The sequence below is a fragment of the Peromyscus californicus genome, unplaced genomic scaffold, assembly GCF_007827085.1.
Source record: "Peromyscus californicus insignis strain IS unplaced genomic scaffold, ASM782708v3 Scaffold_15__1_contigs__length_86483966, whole genome shotgun sequence".
NCBI lineage: Eukaryota > Metazoa > Chordata > Mammalia > Rodentia > Cricetidae > Peromyscus > Peromyscus californicus.
Window position 1 is genome coordinate 54,215,182 of NW_026294447.1, and position 18,996 is coordinate 54,234,177.

Consider the following 18,996-nt stretch of genomic DNA (forward strand, 5'->3'; position numbering starts at 1 on the left):
TCTGAGGGGAAGGGCGGGCATGGTGGGTGGCTCGCCCTTAATCCCAGCACTGAGGAGACAGAGGTATGTCAGTCTCTGTGGCTTTGTAGGCCAGCCTGGTCTACATGGCAAGGTCCAGGATGGTCAGGCCTATATAGAAAGAAAAAAAGTCCGAGGGGAAGCACTGCTGGTTTTCCCTGCTCACCTTTGCTCCTCCCAGGTGAGGGCATCTACCTTGATGCTGTCCTGCTGATGCCATCCTCCTCTGCCCTCTGAACCCTGCAGCTTCAGCCTTCCAACATGGAATGAAGACCAGCAGCTCTCCAGGAATCCTCTGGCCTCTAGCACCATCACACTGGGACTGTGGAGACATCCAACCTCATAGACTGAGTGCACTGGGTTCTTCATCCCTCCAGAGAGCAGCCAGACTTTGTTTGGTCACCCACATTGTGTAAGCAGTCTAATGACTCCTTTTTGAGAACCCCACTGCTATTTCCTCATCAGATCCTCTGCCTGCCCCATCTGCATGCCTCTTCTCCCTCTGTCACCACAGATGGCAAGAGGCTCTTCTCATCTCTCGGTCTCACCAAAAGGGACTTCATTTGGAGTTTGCTTGATTTTTCTGTGAAGGAATATACTCATGTGCTTCTGCAATCTAAGCTGATATCAAAGGATTAGAAAATGAACACCCCTTACACCCAAATAAACATATCACATGTTTTTCATCCATTTGTAACTGTGCTAGCAGGAATAAAGGCATTCTGGGGATACAGTACCCCCTCCCTTTGGGTATCAAAGTATTAAAACAAAATGAGCCCTAAGGAATTGACATTCTCCCAGCAATCTCTTGCTGGCAGAAGGAGAAGGCCATGAGCCTGGTGCCAACCAGAAGAGAAACTAGACTGCAGGAAGGTTTCATGCATTTCCAAACATCTTCAGACCACCTTCTGACCAGACTGATGGACAGAACCACACCCCACCAGAGAGTGTTAGTTATGCACACCTCTGGTCTCTATGTAACACACCTCACTGGAGACTGTTTCCTATGCACACCTCTGGTCTCTGTGTAACACATCCACTGGAGACTGTTAGCAATGCACACCTCTGGTCTCAGTGTAACACATCCACTGGAGACTGTTAGCTATGCACACCTCTGGTCTCAGTGTAACACATCCACTGGAGACTGTTAGCTATGCACACCTCTAGTCTCTATGTAATACACCCCACTGGAGACTGTTTGCTATGCACACCTCTTGTCTCTATATAATTCTTAATCCCATGCTAGGACTCCCAGGTCAATTCAATTTGTCACAAAATCTCTTTGTCCCTCTTCTCAATTGCGGACATACTGGATTTCCTCTTTTGGCTTTTCATTATTAGGTATTAATTGGTCTATGGAGCAGGGTGTTGGAGCCTGGCTTATTAGGAGGCTGCCAGGGCACAGACTCTGAGCCCACATGCTTCTGAAACACATTTATCTGAAGAGCTTCATTGCAGGTAATTTTGTACCTTAGTATATAATACCTAGACCAGGAATCAAAGACTGTAGCTCACAGGCCAAATATGGTCAGGCATTGTTTTTTATGAATAAAGTTTTTTTGAAGACAGACACACTCAGCATTTATGTATTACTTATGGTCCTCACAACAATGGCAGAATCAAATAGCTACAATGGAGACTTTATGTCCTATAAAGCCTCAAATAGTTACTATCTGGCCCTTTATAGAAAAATTTGGCCAATTCTTGCTCTAGGTTTCTAACTTAGTTTCTCTTCTTTCATTCCTGTCCCCTCAGGGTCCATCCTCCACACAGCAGCTGGAGGTCATTGAGACCCCATTACTTCCTGGCTTCTTGAGGCTCTTAGGATAAATCTTTGTTCTGACCATCAAGGCCTGACTCTGTATTTACCCTCTCCAGGCTCCATGTCCAACAGGCATGGGGCTGACCCTTGGCTGCAGGATGTCACATCCCCCCTCCTTACATGGGTGCTACCACCCCAGAGAGGCCTTCATGGGGTGCTGCTCACTGCTCTGTTTCCTCCACAGCTCTTTCTTCTTGCATGCAGTAAATGTCTGTCTTCTCTTTTGGCTCTGAACAAAAGGCAGAACCCAGCAAGTGAACACTGCTAGCCAGAAAGGCAGATTCTAGCCACACGCAGGCCAGACCCCCAGGGACCCTGGGGCAAATAACTGCTGCTGGTCTTTGGGTAGAATTCTCATCAGGAAATTGGGGGTAAGAAGTGTACCCCACTTCCAAACTACAAGAGTTAAAGATTGCAATTGGCTTTGATGATTCTAGAGTCAAAGAAGCCCTTGGTTCTTTTTTTTATTTTTTAATGATTTATTTTTTATTTTATGTGCATTGGTGTTTTGACTTGCATCTATGTCTGTACAAAGTTGTAAATCACTTTGAGCTGGATTACAGATAGTTGTGAGCTACTATGGGGATGTTGGGAATTGAACCCAGGTCCCCTGGAAGAGCAGTCAGTACTCTTAACCTTTGAGAAATCTTTCTAGTCTACCCTTGGTTCTTAGGATAGAATGAGAGGTTGGCTTTATGGTCATAAATAGGCTGAAGAATTCAGAAACAAGGAGACTGGCAGTTTCAGTGACTTCTGGAAGAGACTTCCTCATCACACCTGTGTGAAGATTTGGCTCTTCTCTTTCTTGACTTCTTGCAAAGCAATGTAGCTACAGCTGCCCACTTTAGCCCGAGTGACCCCATGCTGGTGTAGTCAGGTGACCTTCCACAGGAGTCCATCCTAAAGGAAAGCCTCTTGCAAGTTTCTCATGTCTTTGTTAAGGCTTGAAGGAGATACTCTATAATGACTGTACAATTAGCACACTGTAATCACTTAAAATAATTGTGTGTGGTATATGTGCAGGAGGTGTGAACACACATGTTCACGGTCAGAGGCCAGAACACTAAAGACATCATGCTAAGTGAAACAAGTCAGTCACAGCAGGATAAAGCCTGCATGATTCTATTTATAGAAGATCCCTAAAGCTGTGCAAATCTTAGGAACAGAAAATAAATTAGTGATTCAGGGGCTGTGGATGGCAGGAAGTGGGTAGCAGCCATTCAAAAGACATGCAGGGAAAAAGTTCCTGAAACCTTCTGTAAAGCAGTGTTCATAAAAGTAACAAAATCTTACCATTCCCTCAGAAGTGGACTAAAGGTAGATTTCACATCAGGTGCTTTTTATCACAATAAGTTTAAGGCTGGGGAAATGGATCAATTAGTCATGTCCTTGCCATGGAGACATGAGGACCTGAGATCAGACCTTCAGCATCCACATCAAAAGCTGGGCACATTAGGACACATGTGTAATCCTAGCACTGGAAGGGGCAGGGGGAAGAGCCCATGTCTCAGGGTGTCCTGTGACATGATGTCCAGGTTTTTGATATCTCAAATGGCAAACTGGACAAGACACAGAGTGACATTGAAGAAGCACAGGATGCATTGTACAGAATAGGAATGGGCTGCAGAAAACTCATCCTTCCAGAGGCCTGAGTGGGTAGTTTCTTGAGTAGAGCTGACCATGTGAGGTGGGGGCAATGGGTGATTCCCTGCCTACTGAGGTATTATATAATTTTACATGACATGTGTGTACGTGCATAGGCCATATATAATTTTAAGTAAATGTACACCCTATCATGCGTGCACGAGATGGTAAATAAGTTTGTTTTTCCCCGCCTAACAGGTCACAAGGACAGACTTGACTCACAGAGTTTGTGAAACACACTGTCCTGGGTAGGCCTTATTCCTCATGCAAGAAGTTCCTGACCACAAATTACTCACAGGTGTGGAGGTGCTCGGTGTTGCTCTACTGGGAAGGGACAGCTAAGGGTACCTTGGGTTGCTGGGTTGTGCCTGTGTTTGCCTACCTCTCCTGGGGCATGCTAGCATACTAGTCTAGCCAATCAGTGATCTCCTGGTTCAGTAAGAGACCCTGTCTTAGAAAGGAATGTGGAAAGGACAGAGGAAGACACTGAAGTTGACCTCTGGCCTCATGCACTTGAACACACACACAGGTGCATGCACAGCACACATGCATGTGAAGCCACCTTCACACCAGAATCATTTGCTCTTACCTCACCCTGTTCTAGTGTTTTTGGGGGTTTTGGATTTTTAAACTTATCTTTCCAGCAGAACCTGCATGTTCATAGCCCTTGTTTTACCGGCTGCTGCAGCCACAGCACCCAGTGCAGTTCATGGCAGCCGGATGCTGTCAAAGAAAAGAGTCCTTCCTGCAAAGGACTGCTCCTGTCCTGTTCTCACCTGGACCTCAGCCTGTAAGTCATTCTAATGAAGCCTATGTATATTTATATATTATATGTGTCTGCATTCACTCGATCAGTTCCAGTAATCCTTTAGAGAACCCTGATACAGCCTGTCTCCTGGGTGACTTAGATCCCATCAAGGTGACAATCAAATTAATGACCACAGGTGGCCATGCTTTGAATCCATCCAGTGTAGGAGAGGGATGAGAGACTGCAATGAGGAGGAGGTGGATTTCTTACACAACTCTCTTGTCGGATGCTCAGAGCATGTCACTTTCCTTACCCGACTGTATCTTCAGGACGGCCCTGTGGACTAAAGTCATGTGGAGCTGGGGAGCAGGGTGATACTAAGTCCTTTCTCTGTATGGTGTCCCTTGTATTCTTGGATCTACTCACAAGGCATGAGGACCAGCAGGTCATGAAAACCAGGAGGGGACAGGACACATGGTAGGCTAGGGTGTGACTGCAGGCCATGGATGTAGGGAGGGCATCTGGTTGGACTGGAGTAATGGGAGGCAGTTTCCTATAAGGGGGAGACCTCCTGGGATTGAGAACAGGATCCGCATGTGGAATGGCACACCTGGTGCCTTCCAGGAGACAGCAGGGCATCTGGAGCTGAAGGTGTTCAGAAGGCATTCAGAAGGCATTCAGAAGGCATTCAGGGAGAAAGTCAGACGATACCAAGGGGACCAGGGGACCAGGCCTGACCAAAAATGATGTTTCACGGTTGTTGCCTCTAATGGTCTCAAATCATAACTCCAAAAGCACTGGGATGGAGAAGTGAACTGTGTAAAACTTGCTAAGTCCAGCCTTATCTCCAAAGTAGAAGCACAGGAAATCCCCAGACATTCCCTTTCAGTATTTTTTTTTCATTTTTCTTTATTAAGGAATTTTCTACTCACTCTACATGCTATCCACAGATCTCTCCTCCTCCCTCCTCCCACACTCCAGCACTCCCTCCCAAGCTACCCCACATCCCCACATCCCCCAAATCAAGGTCTCCCATGGGGAGTCAGCAGAGCCTGGCACACTAAGCCCCTCCCCACTGCACCAAGGCTGCACAAGGCGTCACACCACAGGCACCGGGCTCCCAAAAGCCTGTCCATGCACCAGGGACGGATCCTGATCCCCCTGCCTGGGTGCCCCCAAACAGTTCAAGCCAAACAACCCAACCGTCTTCCATATCCAGAGGGCTTAGTCCAGTCTCATGGGGGCTCCACAGTCAACAGTCCACAGTTGACGGGCTTCCACTAGTGTGGCCAGTCATCTCTGCACTTCCACCCATCATGATCTCCACGTCCCCTGCCTGCAGAATCTCAACCTTAAGATGATAGAGATCTTTAAAGAGGAAATGAAAAATTCCCTTAAAGAATTCGAGAAAAAGTCAAACAAAAAATGGGAAGAAATCAGTTTGGGTCAGGGTCTCTTACGGAACCTGGAGATCACTGATTGGCTAGACTAGTTGGCCAGCATGCTCCAGGAGAGGTAGGCAAACACAGGCACAACCCAGAAACCCAAGGTACCCTTAGCTGTCCCTTCCCGGTAGAGCAACACTTGGCTTTTCAAACCCTTGAAAGCCAAGAGAAGGCAGTTAAACAAGTGAGGGAAACAGTTCAAGATTTGAAAACTGAAATCGAGACAATAAAGAAGACACAAACTGAGGGAATGCTGGAAGTGGAAAATCTGAGTAAACGAACAGGAACTACAGATGCAAGCATAACCAACAGAATGCAAGAGATGGAAGAGCAGATCTCCGGTGTTGAAGATATGGTAGAGGAAATAGAATCATCAGTCAGAGAAAACACTAAAGCCAACAAAATCATGACCCAAAATGTCCAGGAAATTTGGGACACCATGAAAAGACCAAACTTAAGAATAATAGGGATAGAAGGAGAAGAATACCAACTCAAAGGCACAGAAAACATATTCAACAAAATCGTAGAAGAAAACTTTCCCAACCCGTTCAGTATTCTTAATGACCCCAGTTTCTCCCTTATGTACTAGCCACTAGGCCAAGGATGGAAGCTATTCAGCACAGGTTATGTAACATATTTAATCAGCAACATACAGTATTTACATTAAATAAGCATCTGAACACCCAGGCACAGGGTACATGTGAAGGGAGGGATTCCACAAATGGACAATCTGAGGGTTCATCTAAACCAGCTCCATTGCGTGGCCTCTTGCTCTAGTGAGGACCATGGCTCTAGGTTTGCATATGCCTGGCTGCCAGCACCTGGGATCTGAGGAGGGGCATGCAGCTCTCAGGCCTTATACTGCTTTACAACCAAGCCTAAGTTTGTTGGGTAAGTGGGGGTTCACAGGTCAAATGGGTACAGGCACAGCACCTTAAGAGATGGAAGATCTGGGGCCTGGCCAGAGTCAAGTGAGTAGGCCTTGCCCCTCACAGTACATGTGTAGCTGAGGGACCAATGAGGGATGGGCAAGGTCAAAAGGCAGACATTGGTTGCACTGAGGGTCAATGAGAGAGGCTGAGCAGTTAGTCAGCTGAGAAGTTCAGGGACACAGTGATCACTGGGCACAGAGGGAAGATGGTAAGAACCAGGCTCTTCTCAGGTGCCACTTGCCCAGGAGGCAGTAGAGCTGAGGGACAACCAAGGTAGCTGAGAGGAATACAGAGCATGGGCAGGGGCATCCTCTGGCTAGTGATTCTTCCTGGAGCCCAGTGTGGAGAAGAAAGAAGGGGACCGGCAAAGTGAACATAAGTACAAACTTCTCTCCTGTGGGCCTGGGGGAGGCAAGGGAGACAGGAGCTGCAGGACCTGGGGAAAGATGAGAAGGGAGGTCAGAGACACAGAGGAAGCCAGGCAGTGGGCTGCTGGGGGGCTGCTCAGTTGGCTCCCGATGCTGAGCCTCGTATCTTATACCAGGGCAGAACACCAACATGTGAGGAGAGGTGGGTGAGAAAAGATGGAGCAGCTTGCCTCTGTACAAGTCACCCAGTGCTTCAACATCACATCTCTGGCTCCCTGGCTGAGCTGGTGGGATGGCCCAGCAGCCCATTCTTGATAGATGACTGATAGTGAACAATGGTGACCTGTGGGCCCTGTGAACATGGTTGTAGCTGGAGCTCCTAAGGTGGTAAAGGAAGTGACATGGACACTTGTGGGAAGGTTGTCCCACCCTGCACATCTCTGAGGGCAGTTGCTGGGGAGGGGTTGGCACAGATTTCACAGAAAATGGCACTCCTTCTTCCTGAAGGAGCCCTGGTGTGCTCACCATGTCACGGATGATATTCTTTTGTCTCCATCTTTTCAAGTAACATGTCCTCTACGCCATTGAACTGAGGGTGGGGAAGGAGAGAGACAAGAGTGATCAGCCCCAGCCCTGAGAATTCCTCTTCCACTCTGGCTCAGCTTTCTTTAGCCTGGGGCAGCACTGGGACCTGAGTGGGGGTGAGGGTACAAGCCCTCTCCACTGGTCTCAGTCAGTGACTTCCACAGGGGCTCCTTGTGCCCAGGAGTTTGGCCGAGACCTCAGAAGATGGCCTTCTCTCTCTCTAACCTGCTTTAAAACAAAACAAACCAAAACCATATCTGCAGTTAGTTCCCTTTCCATTAGCTTAGCTTCTGGTGCTGGGATGGAGGGATATAGAGCTTGCCCAGGCCAGCCCTAGGGGGAGAGCAGGACCACTCAGATTACTCCACTCACTCAGTCCCTGGGGTAAGCTGTGCTTGCCTTGATGTGGTACACTATCTCCCAGAGGATGGAGTCACTGCCTCGGTACTTTTTCCCTGGGTAGAGTTGCCACATTAAAGGCAGTTCGTATGCCTCCAGCTGTCTGGGAGTCATAGCAGGCCCCAAGGGGATGCTTTCCTGGCGCAAGAGCACCTGGAATTTTCCATCAGTCTGCAGAGGAAAAATAGAATACACCTTCACCTCCTGCTTGCCACAGCCAGGCTCCCCCAGGCATGATACCCCGTGTCCATTCTCTCACTGGCAGCCATGGCTGACCCAATACACTGAGCACAGTTAATGTCCTTGATTTCAACTCCACGGGCTGCACACAGTCGTAGTGATGCTGACAAGGTCTAGCCATCCTTCAGAGTTACCTTTTTCCAGCCAATCTCCTGTCGGTAGGGTAAGCCACTGAGCCTTCCAGCTTTGCCCCGTGGGTATGTGGGTAGGGTCGTGCATGTAGAGCAGAGAGCATAACCTCAAGGTGTCATTTCTTAGACATCATCCACTTTTTCTTTCATTTCTTTGTTTACTTATTTAAGACAAAGTCTGTTATTGGCTTGGAGTGTGCGCACATAACACACACACACACACACACACACACACACACACACACACACACACACACGATACATTGGATGCATAGTGATTGTGCTCCAGAGATCTGAGTGTCCCTGCTTCCTAAGTACTGGGATCACTAGCAATGTCTACCACACTGGGTTTCTCAACTTGATCTCTGGGGATTGAACTTAAGACCTTATGCTTGCAAGGTAAGCATTTTACCAACTGTACCCCTGCCTTGTCGAGGATTTGACTTTGATTTTGTTCAATGCCCTCTTTTTAAAGGAGGTGTCTGTCTGTGGACCCCCTGCAGGAACTTAAATGGAATGCACTGTCTTCTCTCTCAGAGGGTTAAATGAGATGAGGCCCCACGTCTAAAGAGGATGGCATGATACCGTGGGGCAAAAAAAAAAATCCTCTGCCAGTCGGCATTTTCTTAAGATCCATGTATGTGCTCAAGGTTTCGTCCTGTGTTCAAAGTTGTACATTGCATATCAACTAACTGCACAGCTCTATGTTGGTGTTCAACTGTGAACTCTAGACCAGTCAGAGGAGGACTCAGGACCCCATTTGTCACAGCTACACAACCTGCAGAAGTACAACTTTCTGTCTTGTTGAGATGCTTGGGATTGTGTGGTCATTTTCTTGAGACACTCTCCCGCAACACACACACACACACACACACACACACACACACACACACACACACACCCATTTCTAACACTGTGAATCTAGTGATAGGCAACACTTCTCCATCACTACCACGGCTCTCCTGGGCCGTGGCAACTACTTCACTTACTGTCTTTAGACACCAGGGTGGGGATCTGAAAGGCATGCTTGCCTGCTGGATTCCTGATGCCTTCTCCTCAAGGGCAGAGTGAGTCCAGGACCCATAGAAGTCCACAAAACATACACAAGAGTGTCTCTGTCTCCCTTGTCTCCCACTGTTCTCTTCACCACTTTCTACTTCCGTCTAGCCTCAATGCCTTGTTTGTGTGTCGGGTTCTCCCTGTCTCCAGCAAGCCTCCCCAAATCTACAAAAAAGGTAATTTCCTTTGAGGCAGTCCTTTGTTCAAATGTCTGTCTATAAAGAACAAATATTACCCAAACCAATGGTAGAGTAGAGACCAAACCCCCAGTTTTATTAACTGAAATGAGTTAAAATTTGTGGTTTTGAAGCAAGGTCTCACCATATCACCCTGGCTGGCCTGGAACTCACTCTGTAGACCAGGCTGGCCTCCAACAGAGATCAAACAGAGATCCACTTGCCTCTGCCTCCCAAGTGCTGAAATGAAAGGCGTGCACCACACAGGTGTGAACGTGCCACAGCTTGCAGGAGTCAGTTCTCTCCCATCATGTGGGTCCTGGGAATCACACTCAGATCATCAGCACCTTTACCTCCTCAGCCATCTCACCAGCTCCTGAAAATGAGCTGTATCCACCAATTTGGGATGAAAAACCAAAGTAAAAAAACTTCACCACCTAAACATACACACAAACCCCTCCAAACCCTGCACAATCCAATTTTATAAGATACTCCAGTTAAGACCTGGTGGGGCCAAATGGCACAGGCCTGCAATGCACTCCTCAGTAAGCGGAGGCAGGAGGATCACAAGGCCTACCTGGGCTACAAAGGGAATTCAAGGTCAACCTAAGCAACTAAGACCAGATTTCGAAACTGATAAGCATTGTATAAATGGCTGGGCCAGAGCTCTGCAGTACCGTTCTCCTAACCCATAGAGGGCCCTGGGTTTGCTCTTCAGCACCTACTCAGGTGGGGCGGGCGAGGGGGGGGCAATTTGAAACTCCAAACAAAAGGACTCAAAATTACGTCATGCAAATACAAACCGAGTTCCCAAACTCAGTACAGAACAAGTCACTGTCTCCCTCCCCCTCGCTAGTTTCTTTCTCCCACAGGACTCTCCCCCAGCCTCATGATTATGTCCGGCCCCCCAACTCCCATTGCACCGCCTTCCCACTCACTGCATTCCACCACATTCGCTGCAAACCCTCAGTGCAGACCTGGGCTTGGTGTAGACCATAAGCACGCACACTTGTTTAAGGAGGGTTTCTCCAAGGTGAAAATAGTTTTGTGAAATGTTCCGCCAATGAGATAACTGGTAATTAGAACTGGTAACTAGTCATTAGTGTGTAAGCACTCTAGTATCCAGAACTCACTGGTCAATAGTCTAACCACTGTTACAGATGGCTTTATTCTCTTCCCTTATTACTATAAGTGAATGCATATATATAATATATATATATATTATATATATTATATGGTACAGCCTTGGTTCTTTCAGTCATGAAAAGTAAATCCTGTGTTGCAGTTTGTTACCAGGCACCTGCTCAGACAACATCTACCCACAACTCTGAAATATTCTCTGGTTCATGGTTTGGGTTAAAAGATAGTTGTTAACCTGATATTAAAAAGAAATATAGCTGGGCAGTGGTGGTGCACGCCTTTAATCACAGCACCCAGGAGGCAGAGGCAGGTGGATCTCTTTGAGTTTGAGGCCAGACTGGTCTACAGAGTGAGTAGCCAGAGCTATACAGAGAAACCCTGTCTTGAAAAATAAAAAATAAAAAAAAGGAAAAGAAAAAGAAAAAATAATTTGTTACAAGAAATTTGTACAACTTAGTAACAAAAAGAAATATTTCACATATCTGACTTAAAATACTTTGCTTTAAAAAAAAAACCTAGATATGTAAAGTTAATGTTGTAAAACAGCAGCAAATTTAAGAGCCTAGAATTTCGGCTGCATCATCTGCTAGCAGCACCCCAAATCTGTGAGGTTTATAAGCCCTAACTTTCTGGAGTGGAGACAGTCCGTAGTTCCTAACTGCATGCAAGCGTATCACACGATGTTTTAATTTTGCTTTTATAGCCTTCATCGGTTTTATAAGTGGAACGCACTTCAATAATTTCTGCCGGCAAATACTTCTAAAAGGGAGTTTGCCAACATTCATTAAGACCCATACATTCATTAAGACCCATCCGGAGGCTTCCATAAACGAAACAAAGTTAAATCTTATCACCCATATGGATACTACTAGCTACCTTCAAGATATTCCAATTTTATGGCTTAGGAAAACCCTGTTTCACCCCAAATGATGGTCACACACCCCAGGCCAGATGTGACAGGGCCTTGCCCACCCTCCTCCAGGCCTACCAGGCCCAACCCGAAGTACTTTCATCTGCAGCCTCCCTAGCCCTCCTGTTTCTGGAACAAGGGACCCTCTGTCCCCTGGTCTCCAGCTACCAAGGACTCCCAGGCCCAGGCAGGGCACACCCCTCCTGCCCCACATGCTGGCCCCATGGTGGTTGGTACCTTGACGACTGCGGGCAGCCAGCTGCGTCTACGCTCATCCAAGTACACGTGCCTCTCCCAGAGCCACAGGCGTTCAGGGTTTTCAGGTGTCTCTGGTGTCAACTCCGGCTGTTGAGGCGGCGATTCAGCCATGGCATAAACTAATGCATCCGGTTGGAGCGTTGGAGGAAGAAACAAAAGGTTGCAAAGGCAATCTCTGATAAAAACAAAACAAAACAAACAAAAAAAAAACAAAAACAAAAAAAAAACTACTCCCTGGTGGTAGGCGATGAGAACCTGGGCTATTTATTACCACTAGGTGTGCGCCTCTGCCCCCTAGAGCGAGGAGAGGCGGGGCGGGGCTGCAAGGGCGGAATGGGTGGAGCGAACCACAAGGATGGTAGGCAGGGCAACCAGGTGGACTTCTCGAACCCTGCCTGGCAGGGTCTAGGTTTGCAGGCCTGATGCCATCAGACCTAGGGCTTCTTCAAGGCTCCAGCTGGTCTTGCCCTCCTCTGGGTACACTGGCGCAGCAGAGGTACCCAGGTCCTGTCTTAGGAGACACTGCCCTCCTCTTCCTTTATGGTGAAATCCCAAAGTCCAAGGCAGCTATTATGTGTGTGGCTACACAAGCCACACCCGGTGGCAGGCCACCCAGGGCGAGGTTCCTCTTCACTTCTGAGATCAGAGACCCGAGAGAGCCTGGCCCACCTCTGGACCCTCCAGGGTTCTCCCTGTCACCTTGAGCCTGTCCTTTTGGGTGTCAGAAGCAATTTCCTTTGCTAAGTACAGTTCGTGTCCCCTCCCTCTTTCCCACATGACTTTTTCCATGGCTCTGATGAGGCTGTGGTCTTCTAATAGGTCTTGTGACACATACTTTTGAAAACATGGGTTTCCGTCTTTGTGCTCCGACTTAGTGAACACACCATTCCAGACCCATGCTTGAAAAGAAACCCTTCCTACCCCAAGAGTAATGGATTTGGAAAGTCTCTGAATTGCTCAATCAAAACTGTCTCATTGTAAGCCAATAAGGAAAAACGACTTCCCTTTATTTTACAGTAACAAGTGTCCATTAAGGCAATTAAGAAATTAATGAAAAACATGTAAAACAAGTTCCAGGCCCGTTGCTCAAACAAGCCTTCAGCTAGCTGTTCTTCCCCTCTCTCTGAGGATGGGGCGCCGAGGAAGCCATGTGCGGTCTTTGGAAGGTCAATGAGTGATCAAGTGTGGACACCTGGACAAATTCCCCAGCTGCGCCAAGATGGCCCGAGGTCGGCCAAGGTGCATTCAGATTATCCAGGAGAAGAAAAGACTTGAGCCCAGCAAAACCAGTGCAGCTCTTAGAGGTGTTAGCCTTTCCTTTCAGACTGGTGGCTTTCAGGCTGATTTCCCTGTAGCTGGCTCTTTGTCTCCAGACCCAGATAGCTACATAGGAAGGTGAAGATTTTTGGAATAAGCTTGGTGGGGAAGTTCTGGGTGAGTGCGAGAATGAGCCTAGTGTATTATTTTTAATTCACTATTATTGTGTTTGGAGGGCACGTGCCAGGTAGGACATGTGGGGGTCAGAGAAGGACACTGTGGAGTCAGTTGCCCCCTTCCACCTTGTAGGTCCCTGGGATTGAGCTCACGTTGTCAGCCTTGGTGGCAAACACCTTCACCCTCGGAGCCTTCTCAGAGGCCCACAAGTCCAGTGTAAATAGTGCTGCTGGCCCAGCTTTTGTGACAAGCGGGTAGAGTCCCCAGGAGCCAGGGTGGCGGGTTCCAGGCGCATGCATGGCCCCAGGAGCCAGAATGTTCCTGAATTTGAAGCTTTTATCTCTGCACTCCCTGCTTTCCTAGGAGGTGTCGGAAAACAGTATCCATTTGTGAGGTGAGAGTTCTAGGAATACGCTTCCCTTCCTCCTCGTTCTGGAAATATTTCTGTAAGTTGGCACAAGGGCTTTTTAATATTGAGCAAGGGTAGACTCCGTTCTTGCTTGGTGTTTCAGAAGGATTCCAGAACAAGAAAAAAGAAAAAGGGATGGGATTGGGGCAAGTGGCGGCTTTGATACTTTTTTTATGTAAATTCCCCAACCCAGGCGGGGAAACAGTAGCTATTGTGTGGACTCAGCGCCGGAAGCTCCAGGCCTGGTATCTCCTGGCCTGTCAGGCAGAGCTTTAGATTTTCCTATTCCCCTGTAGATAAGCGCGTCTGTTTTTCAAAGCAGCGATCCTGAAAGGCCCCAGAACGGATAATGCCTTTGCGTCCTGCCTCAGGTCTCATTTCCACTTGATGGCTACCACTTATGAACTTGGTCAGTCCCTTGCCAGCTTGGCCTCCCTGCTCCGTTTCTGTAATGGATGAGTAGAGCAAGCTGTGCTCTTGCTTGCTCTATGCGCTTCAATCTGCAGTCTCCGATCCTCCAATAAGGCTGCTTCATAAGGGCTTGGTTGAGAGACGGAAACTCCTGACGTCCGGCTCAGGAAACCCTGTAGTTTTGAACTGGGGGTTTCTGCCTACTCAGGCCATCCTCCTTGCCTGGATTCTGAGCGTGAGTAGAGCCCAAAAGGAGGACCTGTTCTAGAGTCTCCTGACTACAAGTGTGGTCCTTAGGGCTAACCTTAGCCGCATCACCTGGAGCTTGTATAGAATGTAGATTGGGATCTATCCAGGCCTCTGTAGTCAGACTGCATTGGAACAAGGACCCCTGGTGATTCAACGGGGGTCTGGGATGGGGTGGGGTCGGGTAGTAGGTGGGGTTCTGGGGTTGGTTCAGAAGGGGGAGATGGCAAGTGTCTGCCCGTAGCCCCAAGCTCTTTGCATGTCCCTGTGACACAGGATTTAGGTACAGGTACCTGTGACATTTAGTTTTCTTGTTTGGGGCCATACTCACGTATACATAAGGTGTTTCTTCTTAGAAAATCCTGGTAATCGAGGCCACTCTATAACCAACCATCCCAGCGATGCCTCAGGCTGTAAAGGGCCTAAGTAGAAGCCACTCAGGTGTCCAGGCCCCTGGGCCCTGCACTGACCTGCCCTAAACCACTAAGAGTCACATACAAGAGCCTGGAACTCACCTTAGCCCAGTGGTTCTCACCCTTCCCAACACTGCGACTCTTTAATACAGTGCCTCATGTTGCGGTGACCCCCAACCATTAAATTATTTTCTTTGCTTCTTTATAACTACTTTTGCTACTGTTATGAATTACCATGTAAATATCTGATATGCAGGATGTATTTTCATTGTTAGGAATTGACCCAAAGCCGTCACCACCCACAGGTTGAGAACCATTACACTAGACCAAGGGAATGGGAATCAGGGAGACTGAGGGTTGAGTAGAATCTGTCACTCTGTCTGTCTGTCTTTCTATTTGTTTAAAGGACACTTGAGGTGATTCAGCAGAGATGAGCACTCCTGTAGGATCTGAAGTGTGAACAGCTTTATAAAACTAAATAACCATGAAAATGTCAAAGCTCTTCTTTCCACAGTCACACCTCATTGTAGACGGCACTCGAGCTGCGTATTTTACTCCTTTCCCTTTGCCCTACTTTAGATTTGCAGCTTCTGATCTTTCATGGCCAGGGAACCAGAACACACCACACTTATTAGAACGATAAAGGTCTGAGATCTCGCCAGCGAATAAAACACAGAAGCCCTGACGTGTAGGTGTGTCCAGGCTCCATGCTTGTGCTTGGAGTGGGGTGAGATAATGGAAACTGTTGATCAGGTGAGTTCAGGGTATAGCTATTTTATCGCAGGGGTTGAAATTATGTCTCTAGATTATTGGACAGGCTGGGATGAGGATGTTCCAAGTAGAGGCAGGCACTACATTTTGCCTACTAAGCTACTGTCTATTTGAATTTAAAGAGTTTTCTGGAAGTTTTAGTGAGGGACCATCCTTCAGTGCATAGATGGATCTTGTTAAAATGAGGATTCTAATTTGAGTTAGAGTTAGAATTAAGTCTTAATTCTAAATTAAGGAGAATTGGGGTGGGCCTTAAGAGTTTGGATTTTTAAAAAGTTTTTTGTTGTTGTTGTTTTTTTTTCGGAGTACGGGTGTTTTGCTTGTGTGTATGTCTATGCACCAAGTGTGTGCCTGGTTCCACAAAGGCCAGAGAAGAGTGACAGACCCCCTGGAGCTGGAATTACAGATGTTTATGAGCCGCCACATGGGTGTTAGGAATCAAATCCAGGTCTTCTGCAAGGGCAGATATTTCTTGAGCTAGTTTTGTTATTTCAATGTTATTTTATATGGAATTCTAGTCAATTATAGGGGGTAGGACTTATTTTTATATCTGAGGTATACGAATGTATTATATTATGTACATTAGGGAGCAACCTAGGTGGGTCATGTTTTCTCCAGTCTTTTCAATATTTCAGTCTTTTTTGGTCGAGAATTGTTCTACCACCGTTATTAAACATCAATTTTCTGTGGGTCTCTTTCTAAGCTCTGTCTGTTCTACTCTGTTTCTATGATAAACCACACTTGTAAAATAATTTATGAATTTGAAATACCAGGGAGACCCTGCCCTTTTTATTTTTTCAAAATGATTTTAACTGCCTATGGACATTTGCATCTTTGTATTTATTCTAGTGTTTGGGGGAGTTTGCTAACATGTTACTGAATACACCAGGCAGAAACTAGTCTTTATTGGGACTTTATAATATCTTCCTGAAAGTGGTGTATTTTTGTTTGGCATAGTGCTATTATTTTATAGTTTTGTGAATGGTGTGTGCGTGTGTGTGTGTGTGTTGCATGCACACACAGTGTAAAGGTGTGTATACCCACGTGTGTGCATGCAGAGACCAGAGCAGGACATCCAGTGTCGTCCTCTACTGCTCTGCTCCTCTCTGTATTGCCTTAAGACAGGTTCTCTTGTTGTGCACACATCACAAGACCCCCAAGCAAGACCACCACAGAGCCAATATCCAATGCAAGCACACAGAGGTTTTTAATAACAAAGCAAGCCCTGGGGCTTGGTCCATATTCCAAACACTCGACATAGCGGGTGGAGGAGGATGCCCCGGAGCACTCACTTTAAGGGATTTATATAGTAAAGGTTTACCCCCAGAGAGTTACGTATCTTGGAATTGGACGAGGGGGCTAGGGGTGAGGTAGTTCTTTGAAGTTACTGGCTGAACTATAAGCATGAGGTTACTGATGGCTGACAGGATTCAGGGTATCTACAGAGACATAAATTTTTTATTCTATATGTCCTGCTTTTGCTGAACCCAGGGTATATACATTCAGATTTATTGTTCCAGTCCTATTTTCCCATAAGTTCAATTTCTGGTCAGTTGAGTCCATTACTCCCCATATCCTGTTTTACCAAGTCCAGGATATATAGATTTATTGTTTCAGCCTTATCTTCCCATGAGTTCAACTTCTAGTCACTTCTAAAACTGCTGGCCAGCAAATACCTTTGTGTGGGGGGAACATCTCTCAAGATGGCTACTGATTTTTCCCTTTCACGCTCACTGAACAGGAAGCTCGCCATTTGGGCTAAGCTAGCTGGCCAGCAAATCTCACGATCCTCCTGTGTCCACCTCTTACTGTCCACCTCTTTTTGTCTCATTGACCTTTGCTGTTTGCTAGGGTCCATTACATAGCAGGGGTCCATGCTGGGATCGTCTGTCTTTAGTAAGAATACTGCTGGGGCAGGATGGCCTAGACACGCAGTCCTTGCTCCCAGGGAGGGTGAGGGAAGAGGACTGCAAGTTCTGGTCAAGCCTTGGGAAACATAGTGAGCCCTTGTCTCAAAATGAATAAAGAAATAAGTAAACATAACCAGTAAGCACAATGCTAGACATAAGTTTGAGAAGACAGCACATTGTTAGACTAAAGAATACTCTCATTTCTAGGTTCCCACCCTCCCTTTTTTTCTGTCCTTTTCCCCCATTAATTTGTGTTGTGTTTTCTCAGTGCCTTTTCTCCATCTGTTAAATCAATCCCTAGTCACAGGACACAGGTGTTTCAGGTTGCCCGCCCAGCACTCGCTGCCCCTTCTTCCTTGGCACAGAGCTCTCATTCTTGCGAGGGCATGGTGAATGTCCAACTTCTTCATGTATCTGAGAACGAGGGTGACTCCTCCCCAAACCCCTGATAAACCTGATCTGTGTAAGGCAGTCCTTGCTGGGGGATAGCCACATGCTGGTTCTAGCCTGTGAGACCCAAGATGGTTTTTCATTTAGATCCAGAAAGTTCTTAGCTATTACATCCTCAAGCATTCTCTTTCTTTCATCTCTTTATTTTCCCCTTTTGCAAGTCTTATCAAGGGAGCATTGATACCGCTGAGTCTTGCCTCCGTATCTTAGTTTTTGTCCTTCTCTGTCTTTTAGCTGATGCATCCCAGGAGACTTTCTTAACTGACTTTTCAATTAGTAATTAACTCTTCATCACTAGTTGCTCCGTGACTTATCACACCTAGAAAAGTTTTCATTTCAGGAATTATATTTTTATCTCCACAGTTCATTCATGGGGACGAGGAAGTGAAGAACACAGTTTAAAACCCATTGGGAGTTTAAAGACGTAAAAGTATTTCTATGCCATGGAGAAGAAGCACATTTTTCAAAACTGAGCCCTAAGATCTATGAGCTCTAATGGGAAAGATGCTAAATTGAAAACTGTTTTTTAAAAAAGTAAAATGAGCCAGGCTTTACAATAATTCATATATTAGAAAATGTGTGCAATACTGTCTCTACATGAACACAGGGGACAGACCATGAACTTAGGCAAATTGTTCAAGAAAGAGGAGTACTGGTGAAGACTGAACAGGAAAATCACAAAAGAGATATGTTTGCCCACTAAATCTGTGTGAAGGAATTCAGCATTATTAGAGGTAAAAAAAAAAAAAAATACACAAATGGATAGAGCCACATGGCATCAACTCCCTCCTGTCAGGTGAAGAAAGCCTTGTAGCTGGAAGTTTTCCTGTGTCCTACCTGGTCCCACAGCTGCTCAGTCCCAAGTAAACACACAGAGGCTTATATTAATTACAAACTGTATGGCCTATGGCTCAGGCTCATTGTCAGCTAGTTCTTATAACTTAATTCAATCCATTCCTATTAATCTATATTTTGCCACGTGGCTTCATGGCATTACCTGTTCTCTCACATCTTGCCTCTCCTGGGGTGACTCTCAGCTTCTCCTGACTCCACCCTTCTTCATCTTCGTCTTCAGTT

The 18,996-nt window shown here is 46.6% G+C and overlaps 1 protein-coding gene across 1 annotated transcript; it reads right to left on the reverse strand.

The window, feature by feature from the left end:
• Positions 1-7,506: 7,506 nt before the first annotated feature.
• On the reverse strand, positions 7,507-11,986 carry LOC128110346 (T-cell leukemia/lymphoma protein 1A-like). Its single transcript, XM_052738129.1, has 3 exons — positions 11,855-11,986; positions 7,962-8,132; positions 7,507-7,566 (listed from the first exon to the last, which is right to left on the reverse strand). The coding sequence occupies exons 1-3, from the start codon at positions 11,984-11,986 to the stop codon at positions 7,507-7,509; spliced, it is 363 nt and encodes a 120-aa protein (XP_052594089.1).
• Positions 11,987-18,996: the final 7,010 nt, after the last annotated feature.

Coding starts and splice junctions, on each gene's coding strand:
- LOC128110346 (XM_052738129.1), bottom strand. CDS start 11,986: ATGGCTGAATCGCCGCCTCAACAGCCGGAGTTGACACCAGAGACACCT. Junction 8,133..11,854: donor GGCTGCCCGCAGTCGTCAAG/GTACCAACCACC, acceptor TTTCCTCTGCAG/ACTGATGGAAAATTCCAGGT. Junction 7,567..7,961: donor AGATAGTGTACCACATCAAG/GCAAGCACAGCT, acceptor CCCCACCCTCAG/TTCAATGGCGTAGAGGACAT.